The following is an 18,622-nucleotide window of genomic DNA, read 5'->3' as shown; positions in this document are numbered from 1 at the left end:
GTATAGAGATTGCTTAAAAATAAAATCTTGGGGCACCTGTGTGGCTCAATGGGTTCAGTGTTTGCCTTCAGCTCAGGTCATGATCCCTGGGATAGGGCCCCACGTGGTGATCCCTGCTCAAAGGGGAGTCTGCTCATCCCTCTCCCTCTGCCTCTCCTCCCGCCCCCCAGCCGCTCATGCTCTCTTGTGCTCTCTCTCTTTCAAATAAATAAATAAAATATTTTAAAAAATAAAATAAAATCTTTTTTTTTAAAGTAAAGCAATTTATAAATGTAACAGGTTATCAGACTTCCCCCACGATGTTGAAAATCCAATGTGCTTTAGAAATGCAACACACAAACTAATAGATACTGCTTCGGTTGTTGGCCCAGGACAAAAATTCTAAGTATGAATTCCCACTTTTCCTTAGTCCCTTTCCTACTGCTAAATGGAGATCATCCCATCTTTGTGTCAAATGCAGCATGTGTGCAAATACCTCACGATCATCTTTCACAGGAATTCTTTCCAAGTGAGAAAAAAAGTAATGGGGTCATGGGCTTTCCGAAGTAATACAACCCAGGCTGCCAGTGTGATTTTGATTAGCAAATTCTGTCCCCAGTTTTATTGTATGTGGGTAAGCTGCCGTGTATGATTTTATGCATTTTTTTCTGAAGGAAAAAGAAGGAAACTTAACCATAGGTATTTTAGACCTGTCTGCAAGAAAAGATCCTGAAATTCGCAAGGAGTCATTTTGCAATAGCCTGCTGCTAATCCATGCGAGGCAATTAATCATAATGCAAATGACAAGCCATGAATTAACAGATAATGCAGCGTGATCACTGCGGTCACAGGTTGTCATCATCCCTGTCACTCTGGTCATCCTCCTCCTCATCTCCATCATCCATGGCCAAAGCAGTAAACTGTGGGGGCACTTGTCTCTTCTGTTTCTGTTCTTAAAAAATCCAAGTCAGGTGAGTATCAGCCCAAGCCACACTGGATTTCAATCCATACTGAGAAAGGTTTCTATAGCTCTCTCTATCCTCTCCTACATTTTTTAAGTCCTGCACTCAAGTATTAAGTCAAATGAGGCTCACACAAAGAGAACACATACAAAAGCATATATGCCTGTTATTAAACTCCGGCGTTATTGATCTGCACATAGTACTTCACATTAATCCAGATGTTGCCTGTTTACTATAGAACCTCAGTAATTCACGTTGGCATTAACAAAGCTCAAAAGTATGGGTATAAAAAAACCTATTTTTTTTCCCAGTAATGTTGATTCAATCTTTAACAAACTCAGGTTGCTAACAACTTTAGCTACCCTAAAATTAGATTTCATCTGTAAACTATTAGGGTAGATTTCGGAGCAAAACCAGAAATGTTTGCAATACATTCTTCTTTGGCAGGAATCACTCTGCCTGTAAGTTAATTTGGGTGGTATTGCCGTCTAGTTACTTGTGGCTGGATTGGACATAGCAACAAGGGGAACAATTCATATTAGCTTGGTGGATAAGAAATGTTCCGTAGCAATGCTAGAATAACAAATTGGCTGATAAGTAAGCTGGTCTGAATTCCAAGTGTCCACAAAGGTCCGGGAATCAGCACAGCTCCCTCTTTGTCTCATGTCTCTGTGACCTCTAAAAGCTTGCTCACAGGAGATGAATTTGGGAACAGAATTTGATGAATCTGGTTACAAAAAAGTACATCTCTGGCACATAAACTATTTTCTAGTGCTAATTCCAACATGAGTGTTTCAGACATGTAAAGAGAAATTCCATAGAGAAAATGATGCTGTGAACCTCTTCACAGCAAGAGGCTATTTGAATGGAATCTACCATACCCACACACACACGGGTGCACATACATACATGTACACGGACGTGCACACTCACGTTCTCACACACTGGCACAGGCTGAAATCTTGGGCACCAACCCCTGTGGGTGAGTTATAACTTGCTAATGCCTCCAAGACCAGGAGTGGGAGGAAGTGCTTTCTCGAGGTATCCACTATATGGAATGACAAAAAGCCCAAGCTTTGTGGCCAGAGACGTCTGGCTTGGACACACACTGTATATGGTCAGCCAAGTCCCCCAGCCTCTCTGATCCTCAATTCCTTCCTCTGTAAAGTAGTGATAAAACACATGCCTCATAAGGTTGTTGCGACGACTCCTGAGATACCGTCCACGGAGCACCCCCAGCCCAGTTGCATATCATTAAGGGAAGCCCGGCAACCTCTGCAGAATGACACACGTAAGAGTCGAGCCAACTTTCCAAGGAATAAGAAGTTAAGAGAAGGGTTAAAAGAATCCAGTTCCACTTCATGTGAAAAACTCAATCGATAAGGCAAGGAGGCCTGTCATAGCCCAGAGGTCTGAATCTTCACCTTAGTTCGAAACAACTGCCTACTTCTGTTTGCCAGAGAGCAATTTCTGATATTCTACCAAAGTGTGAGTCACGTGCTATAGAAAGCAAAGAGATTGATTCATTTTTTTTCCATAGCATTCTGCTGGAGACAGGGTGAACAGAACAACTGACCATCTTTAAGCTAAAATGTGGAGTTATTCTATGCATTCTTCCATCCCCAGGAGTCCAAGTTAACAGAGAAGCCCTATCCTTGTCTCTCCATCCTTTACCTTCTGGATCCCCATGATGCAGATGGAATTTTAGATCTACCGAAGAATTGGTAGGATCCAGCGTGGTGAGCTTCCAACCTTCTTGCCACAGTCCTGTAGCCCTCTTCTCTTCCCGATTACTACTTTATTTTATTTAGTTTGTAATAGGAATGCCTTGGATCTATCTTAGAACTCCAGCCCTTTTCAATTCTTTATGCTGTTGCTGGCCTTGTACTTACTGTTCTTTTTCTCACCCTTTGGGTACTTTCTTCCAGTTTTCAAAATATTTAGTGGACATCGCAAGTTCTCTGTATACTTCCTGTAGTCCACCGTTAAAGCAGCAGCATAGGACAGCAGTGACGCTCTGATCGACTTCAGGAGACTGTCGACGCTCATTATAACATTTTAGGACATTGTGTAATTTAATCATATTCAGGAAATTTCCTTTTCTACATGGAATGTTCATTTCTACTTGGTTTACCCATATTCTATCATTTCACAGTACCGCATATAAAATTTTAGGGGAGTAAAAGTAAGAAATTGTGAAGAAAAAGAAAAAGAGGAAGTTTTGCTACCTGGATTCCAACTCACTGGATTTGGAAAAAGATCGGCTTCCCCAAATCGACCAAGATTAATGAAGACCACATATGTTCAAGTGCAAAGTTGACTTCCAATCATCTTCTTTTTAAACATTTGAGATGTAGTAGGTTCAAAAGTGTATCTGAATGTTGGTGTATCGCCCGCTATAGTACGGACCTCACATTGCTTCGAGGTGGAGTCTGGTGTGCCTTATCTGGTCTACATCTGTCCACGGCTTTAATAATTCAGTTCGTTCTGAGTTTGGGGCACGTGTGTTTGTGAAGGTTCTCTTTTGTTCAACGGGATTTTCTATGACCCAAATCACAGGTTCTTCCTTTAACTGTGTCCTTCCAGCTCCACAAAGGAGATGTCATAGTTTTATTTATAAGGGCTTCCTCACCACTTTTGTTCTGGAAAGTGGAAGTAAATCATTTTATCTTAAAAATTATATTTTCCCAATGTTGTACCATGATTGGGTCTGATGTCCTCAGGAGCATTTCTCTAAAAAGTGCATATTTTACTGAAAATCATCTAAAATCCAATTGCACTGGGCTATTAATCCTATTTAGGTTAAAGGCATGTTTAATTATCCATTTACTTTATTTCTCACCAAAGGACTTCGGGACCCTGATTTATCTCACAGAATCATTATCCCAGGTTACTGCTGCCCTGGTACTATTTAAAAGAATCCCAGGAGATCAACTGTAAAAGAAAGAAAGAAAGAAAGAAAGAAAGAAAGAAAGAAAGAAAGAAAGAAAGAAAGAAAGAAAGAAAGAAAGAAAGAAAGAAAGAAATATAATTTGTTTTTGGAATTACTGATTCCAAATTCCAGGTGATTGGCTAAATCTCCCGTGAAAAAGAGTAAGAATGAAATATGCATGAAAGAAAATGCTTCTTCCCCATCCCTCTAACTTCCATGAGGGCTGTGGCTCCTAAACACTCCTGGCCTTTGCCCCACCCACAGCCCCTCCTCCTGGAGATGGAGTGAGTTACCTGACTCAACACTGGAGATGTGCCATTGGTGTGGCTGGCCCTATACCTTTTTGGAGCCAAGTCCCCACAGGAAGCATTCGTTCTCCTTGGCTCTCCCCTGTCATTTGTTTTACAGGAGGAGATCCCCAGCAGGGACCCACACCACCTGTGATTGCTGGAGTTCTGTAGTAGGAAACCCACTTTGCTGTACCCCCAAGCCACGTTCTCCAGAATCAGCTTTATGACAAGAAAGGGAATCTAATTATAGACTCCATGAAAGCCCTCTCGTTCCTAATATGCTGCCCAGATCCAAAACACACACATATAATTACTGACCTGCTGGCGCCTTCCTCCTCTCCATTCCTTATTGCTCAGCCAACCAACACACCCCAGGTCTGGACCTAGAGTACTTATCTGTAGTCACTTGGGGGTTATAAATGGTCCCAGCTTTTACAATCCTTACCAACACCTAACCTATATCTCTCCCTTTATTACTAGAGTATTGAATGAAGGTAAGGTAAGTAAAAAGCACAGTGTTCTCAGCAGAGAAAACATGTGATAAATTCATAATGATGAAACAATGATGATAATGTACATTAACACTCCAGTTACCTGGGACTGTCAATGGATGAGCTGATCCAGATGGCTAGATATTTCTGGAAGCTGTTAAAAAAATAAATTCAGCTGAGTAAATTTAAAGATCTAATTGGCTTTATTGAACAATTCATGAATCAGGCAGCATCCCATCTAGTAAGTGGAAAGGAACTCTGCCAAGCTGTAGAAAAGGAAAGGATTTTAAGGTGGAAAGGGGCCAGAGAAAGAAAATTTTTGGCAAAGAATTCATTGTTTCAGGAAAGATGGCCTTCCCAAGGGGAACCAAAGGGTCTATCAGGTGGGTTATCTAACTAGTGCTGACTAGGTATTTCCATGATGACTGGTTAAAGTTTACATTTCAGGGGCTGGGGTGGAGGTTGAAAGTGCAGTTAGTTGAGGTAGTAAGTCTTGGTTTACTGACATGGGGTTTAGCATAATTGACTCCATTTGGGGCCTGCTGTCAGTCTCCTTTTTAACAAATCCTATAGAAAACCTAACAGCAGAAAGCCAGAGTTCAGATCCTGGCTCATTTTTTTTCACCTGAGGGATTTTATAAAAGCTACTCCCCTCTTTAAGACATTCAATTAATATTCAAATGGAGAAAACAGCTAGCCTATTGTAAAGATCTGCTGAGCTAATAAAGATGAAAGGATGTGTTATTATGAGTAGTATTCTAAATACTTGAGAATTAATACCTCAAATTAATAAAACTTTATTTCATTATAATTTAAATCCTAATAAAAATAACTTGACAATTTTTAAAATTTTTCTCATTATAAAACAAGTACATACTTAGAAGAAATTTAGCATGAGAGAAAAAATTAAAATCACTCAGAAATTACACTATTCAGAAATATTTTCCTTTTTTTTTTTTAAAGATGTTATTTATTTCTTTGACAAAGAGAGACAGTGAGAGAGGGAACACAAGCAAGGGGAGTGTGAGAGGGAGAAGCAGGCTTCCCACTGAGCAGGGAGCCTGATGTGGGTCTCTATCCCAGGACCCTGGAATCACAACCTGAGCCGAAGGCAGATGCTTAACAGCTGAGCCACCCAGGCGCCCCCAGAAATATATTCTTACCATGACAGCATCACTTTATCTGATTGTTTTAACTGTATGCAGCATCATATATAGTTTTTATCTGGCCTTGTGTTTAGCTAACCCATTTCTCAACTGGAAATGATTTTTCCCTTCCCCTCCCCCTAGTGACATTTGGCAATGTTTAAAGGTATTCTCTTTGCTACGTGTATGTGGGGTAGGGGCATGTTACTGGTACCTAATGAGTAAAAGCAAGAGATGCTGCTAAACATACCACAATGCACAGAACAGTCCCACACGATGAAGAATTATCAAGCCCAAAATGTCAACCGTGCCAAGACTGAGAAACCCTGGCCTAGCCTCATATCACAAAGGATCAGAGCAGCTTTCCCTCCCCAAGGCAGCCACTGTTATTTGGTTCTGCATAAAAACACCACAGGATATATAATATTTAAAAAGACATTTAGAAAACTGATGAAGAGTATACTTGTAAGTCCCCAACTGCCATTTGATCTCCATTGTTCAACTCCAAATCCATAACATTAACACAATGTCATACAAGCATCACTGCAAAAAAAGTACCCAAACCATCATCCACCAGGCCGCACATCTGATTAACTACTTTGTGTAAGTAGTTCTTCATTATAATCCCCCAAATATCTAATTCTATCAAAGATTTTTATCCTGACATTTTCATCTTGTTATGTGAAATTTCTAAGAATAGATTTGACATTATTTTCTCTGACAATTTATTCAAACTAAACAAATAACCAATCTCCACCTCCATCCCAGATCCTTTTGTCCTTCTTCCCCTCCCCCGTTCTGAGCCACAATCCACTTGGGCACTTTATTTTCATATTCTGTTTCCATTAGACTGGAAATCCTGATTTGGGGGAAGGGACATCAACCTTTATTTCAAACTATGTAAAGATTAGGAATTAGAAGACCTGAACCCAGTTTTCTTAGAAAACTTTCTTATCGTTAAATAGGTTACTTAATCTCACATCCCATTTGCTTGGATATAAAATGATTGAGTTCCAAGAATGACCCTGATGCCCTCAAAGCATTGCTATAAAGTTCAAATGAAACAATGTGCCTTGAGGTCTTTGACAATTTTGAGCTACCGGCTGCAAAATAATCAAAAGTGAAAACAGTAGGTTTGTAGTCAGGATCTAAGATGGCCCGACGATCTGCATTCCCAGTACTCATGTTCTCATGTAATGCCTTCCTCTGGAGTGTGGAGCCAAATATATGAAATCAAGTCTAATGATCAGAATATGGCAGCAGAGATGGGATATCACTTTTAAGATGTGGTTAAAAAAACACAATGGCTTCTGTCTTGGATGCTCTCTTGGCTCACTCATTCTGGGGAACACAGTTGTTGTGTGAAGTAGCCTTATGGGAACATCCCCATGAGTGAGTCGGGGCCCTCCAGCAGCTGTGTGAGTGAGCTCGGAAGCAGAGCCTATACCATTGAAGACTTGAGACCAGTGTAGCCCTAGCCAACAACTTTGATTGCCACCTAGAAAGAGACCCTAAACCAGAACAAAGCAGCTAATCCATTCCTGGATTCCTGACCCACTAGGAAATAATAAATCTGTGTTTTTGCCAAATGCTAAGTTTTCATGCTGTTTATTCAAGTGCCAGCTTGAGGTCTCATACCATTCCTCAGCATACTGATGACTTCCGATGGTTTTGACAGATCTCCACCGGAGGCTTAGTTGCCTCCTGCTTTCGACTCTTTGGACAGGGCCCTTCCTCCATCCCACAGTCTCTTCTCTTCACCCTGGAGTCACAGAGAGAAGTACGGTCACAGACTCTGGAGGCAGCAAACCTTGGGGGAAGATGTGCCTCCTTCAGCAAGCTTGGTGAGAACTTCAAGTTTCAGATGTGAATTCAGAATTCATATTCTTTGTCACTATCTTAGAACTCTCCATTCCAAACTGTGAAAATTGAAAAAGAGAAAACTGAAAAAAAAAAAAAAAAGTGAAGACTTAACTAAGCTCTCCTATTCAAATATCAAAGAATGTTCTTAAAAGTGAATCGCTATATAATCCAGTGAATACTATTATTTTTAGGGAAGTTATACATAGAATGGATGAGTATCTTTGGTATATTTTCTTTTTCACAATGTTTGGCAACCACATTGTTTAACAATGTATTTAGCTAAGCACCTTCATTTCTGTAAATTATATTTCAATATATTTGCCTTTCTTTGTCTGCATTAAGCATAGCCATGCAATAAGGTATAAATGCTGCATGCCTTTATGTGGACATTACTGATAAGACTTAGAGCCAATTTAGTCCAGTACATGCTTTTTGTCTCTGTTCCTCAGTTGCTAAGTCAACCCATGGATTAGTCTTTATTTTATGCACATTTATGCTTTGTGTTTTTGGAAATGTCATGAATCCTCAATTATCTGCGTTGCTTTAGTGGACTGTATGAAGAATTTAAAATTTCCTGGAGTTTCTGTGTCTCTTCAACCTGTTCTCAATCAGCTCCCTTTCTCCACCTGGTGATTTCGAACCTATGAATACACATATCTTCACTTTGATATTAGCCATAATAAAATAACAGAAGTAGTGCAAATATGATGGAAATCTGTGCTTATTTAGTATATTCCTGGAAAAAAATTATACAAATACCTCTTCAATGTCGGCTCCATGAGTAGATCCATTTATTAATTCAGCTAATCAAGTTATTTTTTTTATTTTTTGTTATTATGTTCAATTAGCCAACATATAGTACATCATTAGTTTTTGATCAAGTTTTAAATGCATTTCTGTCCTCTTCCACACCTGTGCCATGGTTCGTGGAAAAAGAAATGGAGAAGATAATTATGGAATTTGTGTTGGTAGCACTTTTGCCCTAAATTTACAATTGTGGCAGAGGGATGGTTGTGATATGAATTCGAACATGAGTAAAAAATAAGACAGACCTAAGGACTCAGGAGCAGAGATACAGAGGGGTGATTTTTTTTTCAAGTCCTATACCAAATTCTCTGACTTATGTCACTGGGGATCTGATCACTGTATCATAATATTGAACAGGAAAAAAAGGTAAGGCGTTTGGTACTCCCGAACAGAACAGAAGGCAGCTCATTTCCTACCGGCATGGAACTTCTGAAAATTTCAACAATAATGTATATTTGATGAAAGAGATGAGTTTTCGGCCTTTATGCGACTCTGTATTAACATAGCACGCTTGGTACAGTGCCTGTATACTTCAGTGATAAATGGCATCCGTTCAGCTTTTCCAAATGCAGAAGGAAGGATAATTAAAACCAACCATCTTATCTCAGAGATGTGTGAAGATTAATAAAATGATTTCTGTAAAGGTCCCTGAGCTTTTGGAAAGAAGAATACACCATACAACGTATTACTATGTAGTTTAATTTGTAGTTATGTGAGGTAGTTTATAAGCACTTTACATCAGATGAAAAACATAATTAGTGCTACATTAATGCTTCAAAGGTCATTTTATATACAAGGCAATAAATGTAAAATTTGAGGATTTAATCATGAATTAATTTATTGCACAGCATATGTTGTGTATATTAAGAGATAAGTTTTAGAATTTAATTAATAATAAAAATGATAAAATAAGAACCCTGCAGGTGAGCTATTTCGTTTTCTTCAGCACACAACTAGATGAAAACACTTTGAAGAATCTTTTACTGCTCTCTATTTCTGTGTGAATTCCAAATTAAGGACAGACTTCAGCAGACAATAGAGTCAAATGTGGATGAGAACTTGCTGCAACTTTTAATCTAGTTGCAGTGGACCGGTTGGATTGGATTGGATTGGATTGGATTGGATTAGATTGGATTGGATTGGATTGGATTGGATTGGATTGGAGAGAAGGTGTAGGTGAACAGATCAAATTGGCCTGATGCAGTGGTTCACACAAGTAATAGGGCCTGGACTTGGATGGTGATGGTGAAAATGGAAAGCAGGGACCAGAAGAAGAAATATTATTAAAGAATAGCCAGGTCTTGTACCTGATAGCACAGAAGAGGAAGAGGTCTTTTTGCTGTAGAGACACCGCCGATACCAAGGTCTGGGTCTGGAACAGGGCCTTCTTAGTGCATCGGGGCTCTATAATAAAGCACCACAGACAATTGGCTTACAAACAGCAAACATGTCTTTCTCACAGTTGGGGAGACTGAGAAGTCCAGGATGGTGGTGCCAACAGATTTGGTATTTAGCGAGGGCTTCCTGGTTCATAAATGGGGCCTTCTGGTTGTGACCTTAATATGGCAGAAGGGGCTAGGGAGCTCTGCAGGGCCTTTTTCATAATTGTACTAACAGTATCCACCAGGGCTCCACCCTCATGACTTAATACTCCCTAAAGGCCCCACCTCCTAATACCATCACACTGGGCGTTTGGTTTCAACATTTGGGGGAGGGAACATTCAAACTGTAGCAATTCTATCCCTGGCCCCTCAGAATTCATGTTCTGCTCCCATGTCATCAGCTCAAAAATCTAAGTCCAAGGTGTCATCTAAATAAGACATAGGTAAGACTCCAGTCGTAAAACTTTGGCTTCCAACATGTTATGTGCTTCCAAAATACAATGGTGGGACAGGCATAGGAAAGATAAACCCATTCTAAAGGGAAGAAATAGAAAAGAAAAATGAGTAATGGGCCCAAGGTAAGTCCAAAACCTACAGGCCAAACGTGAAACCCGTCACAAGAACAGTCCTCCTTCGTTCAATGCCCAGCCTCTGGACCTACCAGTGTGGGAGTTGGGTCGCCAAGGCTCAGGGAAGTTCTGTCCCCATGACTTTACTGGGAGCAGCCCACACAGCCACAGTCAAGCAGTGTAGTGTCTACATCTCTCCCAGGCAAAAATCACATGCCTTGACTCTACAGGTCTGGGTAGGGTTGGCCCTGTCTTCCAATCGGCTGGCTTTGCCTTAGTGGAGGCTCCCTGCAGTAGCCCTACACCCACAGCAGCCCTCTGCCTGGGTGGCATACCTTCCAGTTGGGGCAGCCTTGGGTGGCTCCAGCCTGCTCCATCCTTTATCCCCGTGCTTTGCCGACCTCAGTGCATGCCTCCCTGGGAGCCTGCTGGAGTCACACCTGAGGCAGCTGAGGAGCACACAGAGGGAGCTTCCCCTTTGAAATTGTTCTGATCCCCAGGCCCTTGGATCTAGCCTGAGATGGGAGAGGCAGCTCCTGATCTCTGAATTGCCTAGGGGGTCATTCTTCTATTGTCTTGGACAACAAAAATTGGTCCTGGTTTGTTTAGATGGCTGACTAATCTCCCTGTTGTTTTATCTAGCTTCTGTTGAGATGGCCCATCCATACTCAGATCCTCATTAAATTTGGCCACCCCCTTTCTGTACTTTCCCAAGCAAGATTTTCATGCCATTCAATATGGTTAGGCTGAGAACTTTCAAACTCATATTCTGTTTCCTTTTTGGTGAACAATTTCATCTTTAAATCGTTTCTCTCTTGTTATATTTTACTATAGGCATTCAAGAGAACCCAAGTTGTACCTTCAGCAATTTGCTCAAATATTTTCTCAGCCAAATACCCAATTTTATTGCTCACAAGTTCTACTTTCCAGAAAACACTAGGATATGAACATAATTCAGCCAAGTTCCTTGCCACTTTTTAATAAGGATTGCCTTTCCTTCAGTTTTCAGTAACATTTTCCTCATTTCTGTCTACATCCTCATCAGAATGGCCTGTACCATCCATATTTCCACCAACATTCTGTTCAAGAGCACTTAGGTCTTCTCTAAGAACATTGCATCTTTTTCTAGAATGCACCTCCAAACTCTCCTAGCTTCTATGCATTATCCAATTACAAATTCCAACTACTTCTACATTTTTAGGTATGTGTGACAGCAGCACCCCTGCATCTCGATACCAGTTTTCTGTATTAGTCAGGGTTCTCCAGAGAAACAGAAGCAATGATGATAGATAGATAGATAGATAGATAGATAGATAGATAGATAGATCATACATACATACATACATACATACATAGGTTCGAGAAAATTTATTATAAGGAATTGGCTCACATGGTTAGAGGATGAGAAATCCCATGATCAGCAATCTGCAAGTTAGAGAACCAGGAAAGACAGTACTATAATTCAGTCCAAGGCTGAAGGCATGAGGATTGGGGTGCTGATGGTATAAGCTAGGATCCGAGTTTGGAGAACTGAGAGCTGGTGTCTGTGGGCTGGGGAAGATGGATGTCTCAATTCCAACAGAAAGAGAATATACTAGTCCTGCCTTTGCCTTTTCATTCCATCCAGGCCCTCAAGGGGTTGGATGATACTCACCCATATTGGGGAGGCCCATCTGCTTTACTCAGTTCACCAATAAAATGCTAATTCCTTCAGGAGATACCCCAGAATGCATACCCAGCAATGATGTTTTACCAGCTATCTGGGCATCTCTGACCCAGGCAAGTTGACACAAGTGCTATTTAAAAGAACTTTCTGTAATGATGGAAATGTTCTGTATTTTCACTTTCCAATACGGCAGCCACTAGGCACATGAGGCTATTGAACCCTTGAAATGTACTATTGTAACTGAGGGGGGCTGAACTTTAGTTATATTTCATTTTAATTGATTTAAGCTTAAAATTAAAAAGTCCCATGTGGCTAATGGCGATCATATTGGTCAGTACAAATCGAAAATAAATTAATAGCACCAGAAATGCCATTAGTTGGAATAGAGAAGCCAGGGCCAAAAGTTTGCTTGGGAACTGGTGGGGAGCACAGATGGCCCATGAGTATAACACAGAAGAAAAAAAAAAATATTGTAAGATCACATGGTGGAAAAGTAGGGAAGAACTACAAATGAGCCTTTAAAAAAATGTATGTGAAATCCCTATTATTCTTAGTGTCCTTCAGGGTTCATTGTTTGCAGTTTCTTTTTCTTTGTATGTGCCATTTCTCTGGTATATCTTCCATTCAGACCACCTATTGACAGCCAAACACACTATCCCAGAGGTCATGTGAGGGAGGAAGAAATTTAGACCTTGTAAAAGCAAGTAGATACTAAAACATCAGGGGCAGAATTTCTTGAAGTGAGTCTATCCCACTTCTGTTAGGTCCTCATACCAATATTTATTAAAGGCACATGACTTCACTATATGAGCCCGGGATCACACGATACAGTCAGAGCTGATATATGGAATACAATTCAGAGAACAGTAATAGAGGTTTTTCACAATTGCAATAATAGCTCATAAAGGGACAGACGTATTTGGTGTAAGAAATGTCTTAAGTTACAGCTACTAACTTAACAGAATCAAAGTATAACTTTCTTCTCTTCCCCTGCTTCCAAATTTTCAACATTTCCTTGAGGTTAATATATAATTAAACAGCTTACTATCTACCAGAAGTTTGCTTTTTTTTTTTTTTTTCACTTTAGCTGCTTTCCTGGGAATAAATAAAACGTGCCCCGGATTGTTCCAAAATTGCAAGTTCTATAGGCATGATAAAAATGAATGTGCATAATGGGAAATTTTCAAGGATTTTTTTTTAAATCTCCATGGATTTTATAAAGGTACAAAATATTATATCTGCACACATGGTAGCAATTTATTTATACCATGAGTATGTTTGTACAAAAGTTGATTACTTCTGTAGTTATTGCTTCTGGTTGGCAAACAACTTCCAAAACCGGCCTATCTTATCAGTGTGCTGTTATATGTAACCATAATAATGAAACAGTTTACCAAGTGCATCCCAGAGGCATGAGCTTTCATCTTGTACGTGAGCAAGGCTTTATCATGATGCGATATGACGATAGAAGGCCCTTTGCAGCTTCAGTATTCTACGAGTCTATAAGGTTCAGTGAAGGTGAATGCCACACATTGCTTATTAGATTGTTTTTCAAGTCACAGTTACAAAAACAAAAATGTCTCTTAGATTTGTTTCTACACTTTTCCTGGTGATGATGCAAAGGTACGATGGGTTCAATTCCCCCTGTGCTCCTAGAGTGATATATCCCACTAATGAAGTAGTTTCCATACTATAGAATTATCCGGGCTGCAGGGAGAGAGGGGGACACACTTCAGGTAGATCTCAAAGCTTCCCTGCTTTTGCCTCGACCCAAACAGTTCGGTTTGTATGTTTCATCTATTGACACTCTTTGTGAGATCCCGTTATAAAAGTGCTTCTATTATTAAAGTCAAAGAACAAAAAGAAACCCTATAATGCAAATACGCACACACATACACTACAAACATGTACATATACGCACTACACATATACACACAAGCATGCACACTCAGCATGCATCTGGGTGGATTTTTTCCTCCCATTTATTCTTCCAGATCCACTCCTTTCCCATCTCTACCCTACCCTGTGCTCCGTGAGACTAGTTTTTAGAGACAAGTCTTGAGCTTCCCTGTGTGTTGCCCCAGCGTCCACATAGGTTTAGGCCAGGGGAGGCCGTGTAAGAAGCTTTAGAGCAGGAGAGCAGGTATTTCTTTCTCCATCTCCCTCCCTGCAGAGTTCCAGGGGATGGCTATGTCCTCTCCAGGAGAGGAGAACTGTCCTCTCCAAGTCACTAAGTGCCACCTTTCCTGGTTCCATCAGGCCTTGTGTCAGGATAGTGGACTACCCTTCGCAATCCCCTAAACCCTGACCACAACTCTTGTAAAGAACAGTTCATTAAACTCCTCTCAAGTGACCCAGGTTGAGAGTGTCATTTGTTTCCTGAAGGGATCCTAAATAATAAACACATTACACTTGTGTACATACACTTATAGGCATATGTAAGCGTGTGCGCATGCTCACGCACACACACACACACACACACACACACACACACAGGAAGTCCACACCTCCAAGCAAACTACTGCAATATCAACATCACAGTAAAAAATTCATGTACTGTTTAAAAAAGAGAAAATACTCATCAAACCTATGTTTACTTTCTCTAAATGTATATTTTTTTCCTGGAATTACATAGAAAACTCACTTTTACAGAGATGCAGTGTTTTCTTTTTTTTTTTAATACAAGAATATGAGTTTATTTAATGCTTCAGATTTTTTTTTTAATTATTCTCTTAAAATTTGGATTGGACATTTCCTTCAAATCAGTAATAACACTTCTACTAAAATGTTTTTGGAAAATGCTCAAGTGCACAAAAATGTATGTTTAAGGACGTATGTAATAGAGGAAACAGGCATACAGTATAAAATAAGAAAAATTGGGAGAATTCCTAATGGCAACCATTAGGGAAACCCATTTTTTTATACTATGTAACAGTATAGAAAGAATGCAAAAAATAAGAATATAATCAAATAAAAAGAGGTTGAAATCAAGTTGAATTAATAACAATGCATATGGTATTACTCCCCTTTGCTAAAAAAAAAATCCGTCGGGTCTGGGTGTATTATAAATGTTAAGTGGTGTGGGTGGTTCTGCAGGGTGTTTTGAGTAGATGTCTCTGCACAGTGGAGGGAGCGCCCAGGGGCCAGTGGTGACTGGGGACCGCGTACAGTTATCAAAGGGTGAGGAGAGCCAAAATTATTGGAAAATAAATCCATAGATGAATCCAAACCATATATTTCTAAACAGTACTTTTTCACCTCTTAATCTTTGAGTGTAACGAATATGAACAAGTATGGACACCTTTATTCATCCACGCCTATCGTTAGAATTGCATACGTAGACACTTTTCCCGGTCTTCTCTTATTTTTTGCAGTCCTATGTGTTGGTAACTCATGTCACCCAAAGCTCCTATAGGTGTTTTTACTAACCTTTGGATGGGAAGGTAAATTTCCTAAATTATCTGACTAATTTTACATAGTTTAAACTTCATATTTTTTAATCCAGTTACAACTACTTTCTCTTTATAAGCAATTATTAGCCAAATTTAGGGATTACCACTCAATGGTAGGTTTATGGAAAAAGTAAAAATTCACAGTAATAACTTGATGTGGAATCATCCTGATAAGTTTTTCTCTCTTCTTTGTTTAATTTCCCAATGTTTTAAAATTTTCCAAAAAATTCTTCCAATAGAAGAGCAAACAGAAAAAAATAGCTAATCTTTCATTGGGTTTGTTTGTTTACATATTCTTTATGTAAAGTGCTCTATGAATGCTACTGAATTATCTTATAAGGTGAAAATATGCTTTGCTATGAAGAAATGAAAATATCAAGGCAACATAATTTAGAAAACAAAAAAGCAAATAATATTGCTTAAATCTTGCAAGGAAATAACTTAATATAACAGTAGTTATCAAAATGTAAGCTAGTTTAAAATATTTATTTTAAGCTTATTTGTTTTTTGATATTTCACATCAAGTTAGTGTCGTTACAAAGTTATAGTATATAGCTGTATTTACAGTGTATAATAGAATATAAAGTTAATACAGTTAAATTTCTGTAATAGATCAGCATTGGCATGATTGTTTCAATATAAGCTAAAGCATGCAGAAGCATGAAAACAAATAGACATAAATGTAAATGGAAAACTGACTGGCGTACATTCACAGAAAACACAAAAAAAGTTGATGAAAAGTCTGACAGGTAAAAGCTTAAAAATGCTTAAAATTTTGAAAAACTTTTCCATGGTTCTTGAAAATAGCCCCTATGTAAAATTTAAAACTTGATTGCAAAATATTTTTTTATATTTATCAGTGAATTTTCTGGTAAGTCATTTACTTTGAATCTCTGAGTGATTATGCAGGACTCAAGACAGATAAGAAGAGGAAACTAGGCAGGAGCCACATGATAATAGACCTTGTATATTATCCTAAGCCATTTGCTACAGGGAGCGTTATTGTAGGGTTTTGTAAGTAAATGCTTTAGGTTATCTGATGTGCATTTTGGAATGATTCTTTTAGCACTGAGGGGAAGAAAGATGAGATCAACCTCCACATCGAAGAAGCCAAGGTAGTTAGAAAACTATGAAGATAATCCAGCGGAAGGGGGAAAAAATGGACACAGCTGAATGAGCTAGAATCAATAATATTTGAATACTAGGTATATAGGCAAACGAGCCTGATATAACTCCCAATTTTAAGAAACTTGTGGGTAGCAAAAGAACCTCCTTTGTCCTTTAGGAGGTCACTTTCCATTATCCTTTGCGTATCAATCTCTCCAATTGAGACCAAGAATGTATGGTGAGGCCAGTTATCAAGGTGAAGGTCACCTTAATATAGTCAGGCTTTGGCTCCTGGTCCTTTGGCTGGAGGAGAGAATCCTGATTTTCTGTCTCACCGTGACCACTTGTCTAAACCCACTGAGAGACAGCGATCGCCAGGAAATAACTGCAAAGCAGAGGCGTGACTGGCGGGGTAGACATGTGGTCTCACATTTTAGCTCAGGAAATATGGTTCCTGAAAGTCAAGCAAGGTAGGCAGGTGCAGAAAGCACAGAATCTCTAGAAGTAGTTCACACTATTTTGGTCTCCGACAACACAAATTTATTAGGAAATCAAACAGCAGGTGGGAAGAGGTCCCCCAACAGTAGTGGAGAGCTGCGTCAGAGGGATGCCTGCTGAAATGGGAGATTGGAGTAGAGCCTCATACATCCAGCAGGCTTCTAGTGCACGCCCGAGGAGGGCTGGTCATCACACGGTGCATGGAGAGGGCAGCCGAGAAAAATCGACCTTGGAAATAAACATGGCTGGGTGGATTATCCCATCTTTCAGCATGATTAAATCTAAAAAACTGAGAAATAACATTAGTGAGACAGAACAAAACAAACAAAAATGCCCAACTTACTTGAAGAATAAGGGAAACAGGGAAGCATTGAGAGGAAGTTCCCTAAAAACGACACGGGGCAGCAACTAGAAGAAAATTTTGAGACAAATCCTCAAGAGAAAGCAAGACAGGCGTCTATTAATCAGAAACACTGGACAGTGAGGAGGGAGCAGGTTAAGATAAATAAGCAACAAGAGTTGATAAAATAAAAAACATGAAGAAGGAAAGGGATTCTATGAAGAAGACTAACAAGGAAAATAAAACTGCAAACTAAAATAAAATCCAGATTGAATACAATAAGGAACAGAACCCATAAGGTAGGAATCTAATCAGTGATGGGACAAATTTGAGAAGCTTTTCCAAAGCCTAAGAAAAGTTTAAAGAGTGCCTGATTAGTACAGAGATCATTTCTATTCTTGAAGAGGAGATGAAAGCAAATAGATCAGAAGCAATAATCAAAGAGATGAAAGTCCTCGCTAGGCAGATTTACAGTTGCTCACCTTATTGCAGGCAAAATTAATTAAAAATATTTCCACAGGTGGTATTCCTGAACAGAGAGAATTTAAAACAGACCATTTGCCTTCACTCTGAAAATTAGAGCAGTAAAACAATAAGGGTAATATGAATACTGGGAACGTATTACATGTATTGATATCTTCACATTGTGCTAGCGATTATGTGCATTTATTCATTTAATCACGTTATTATTCCTGTTTTACAGACAAGGAAACTGAGCCTCAGAAAGGGCAAGGAACTTGACAAAGATCACACAGGTAGCGAGCATCAGGAGTGAATTACAAAGCTAAGTCCTGTAACTATGGCTTTATATATTGAAGAATATTTTTTAAAAACTAAACATAGAAAATCTTGCAGAATATAAGACAGAACAGACATCTTCAGAATAGTGAAGGAGATAACACAGCAGACACAATGCGTGTGTTCTGATACAACGAGCAAGCCCCCAGACACACATTCACAAAACAAAGCACAAAGATGACACAAGTCAAATCGAATATAACATTGTAATAATAAATATCAATCAGTTGTCTTTAGAACAGATAGAAAGCCTTTATTAGGCAAAACCCGAATTCCAACAACATATTCTTTAGGAAAAATACACCAAATACAGAGAGATGCGGGGGGGGGGGGCAGGGCAG

The 18,622-nt window shown here is 39.3% G+C and overlaps 1 protein-coding gene across 3 annotated transcripts in view; it reads right to left on the bottom strand.

Moving 5' to 3' along the window:
* TMEM182 (transmembrane protein 182) overlaps positions 1 to 18,622 on the bottom strand; it is a 226,186-nt gene that overhangs the window by 43,434 nt on the left and 164,130 nt on the right. The window contains exons 5-6 of one of the 3 annotated variants that reach the window (XM_008699098.2): positions 9,777 to 9,873; positions 7,438 to 7,561 (exon numbers count right to left, since the gene is read on the bottom strand). In XM_008699098.2, the coding sequence (XP_008697320.1) occupies positions 7,444 to 7,561; positions 9,777 to 9,873 (215 nt within the window). In that variant the 3' untranslated portion in view covers positions 7,438 to 7,443. Of the gene's footprint in view, positions 1 to 7,400; positions 7,743 to 9,776; positions 9,874 to 18,622 lie in introns of those variants that run through there. The other 2 variants (XM_008699097.2, XM_008699099.2) reach the window with 2 other exon arrangements.

The sequence above is a fragment of the Ursus maritimus genome, unplaced genomic scaffold (genome assembly GCF_017311325.1).
Source record: "Ursus maritimus isolate PB19 unplaced genomic scaffold, ASM1731132v1 scaffold_6, whole genome shotgun sequence".
Taxonomy (NCBI): Eukaryota; Metazoa; Chordata; class Mammalia; order Carnivora; family Ursidae; genus Ursus; species Ursus maritimus.
Note: the sequence above shows the minus strand (reverse complement) of the source record. Positions and strands in the feature narration are given on the sequence as shown.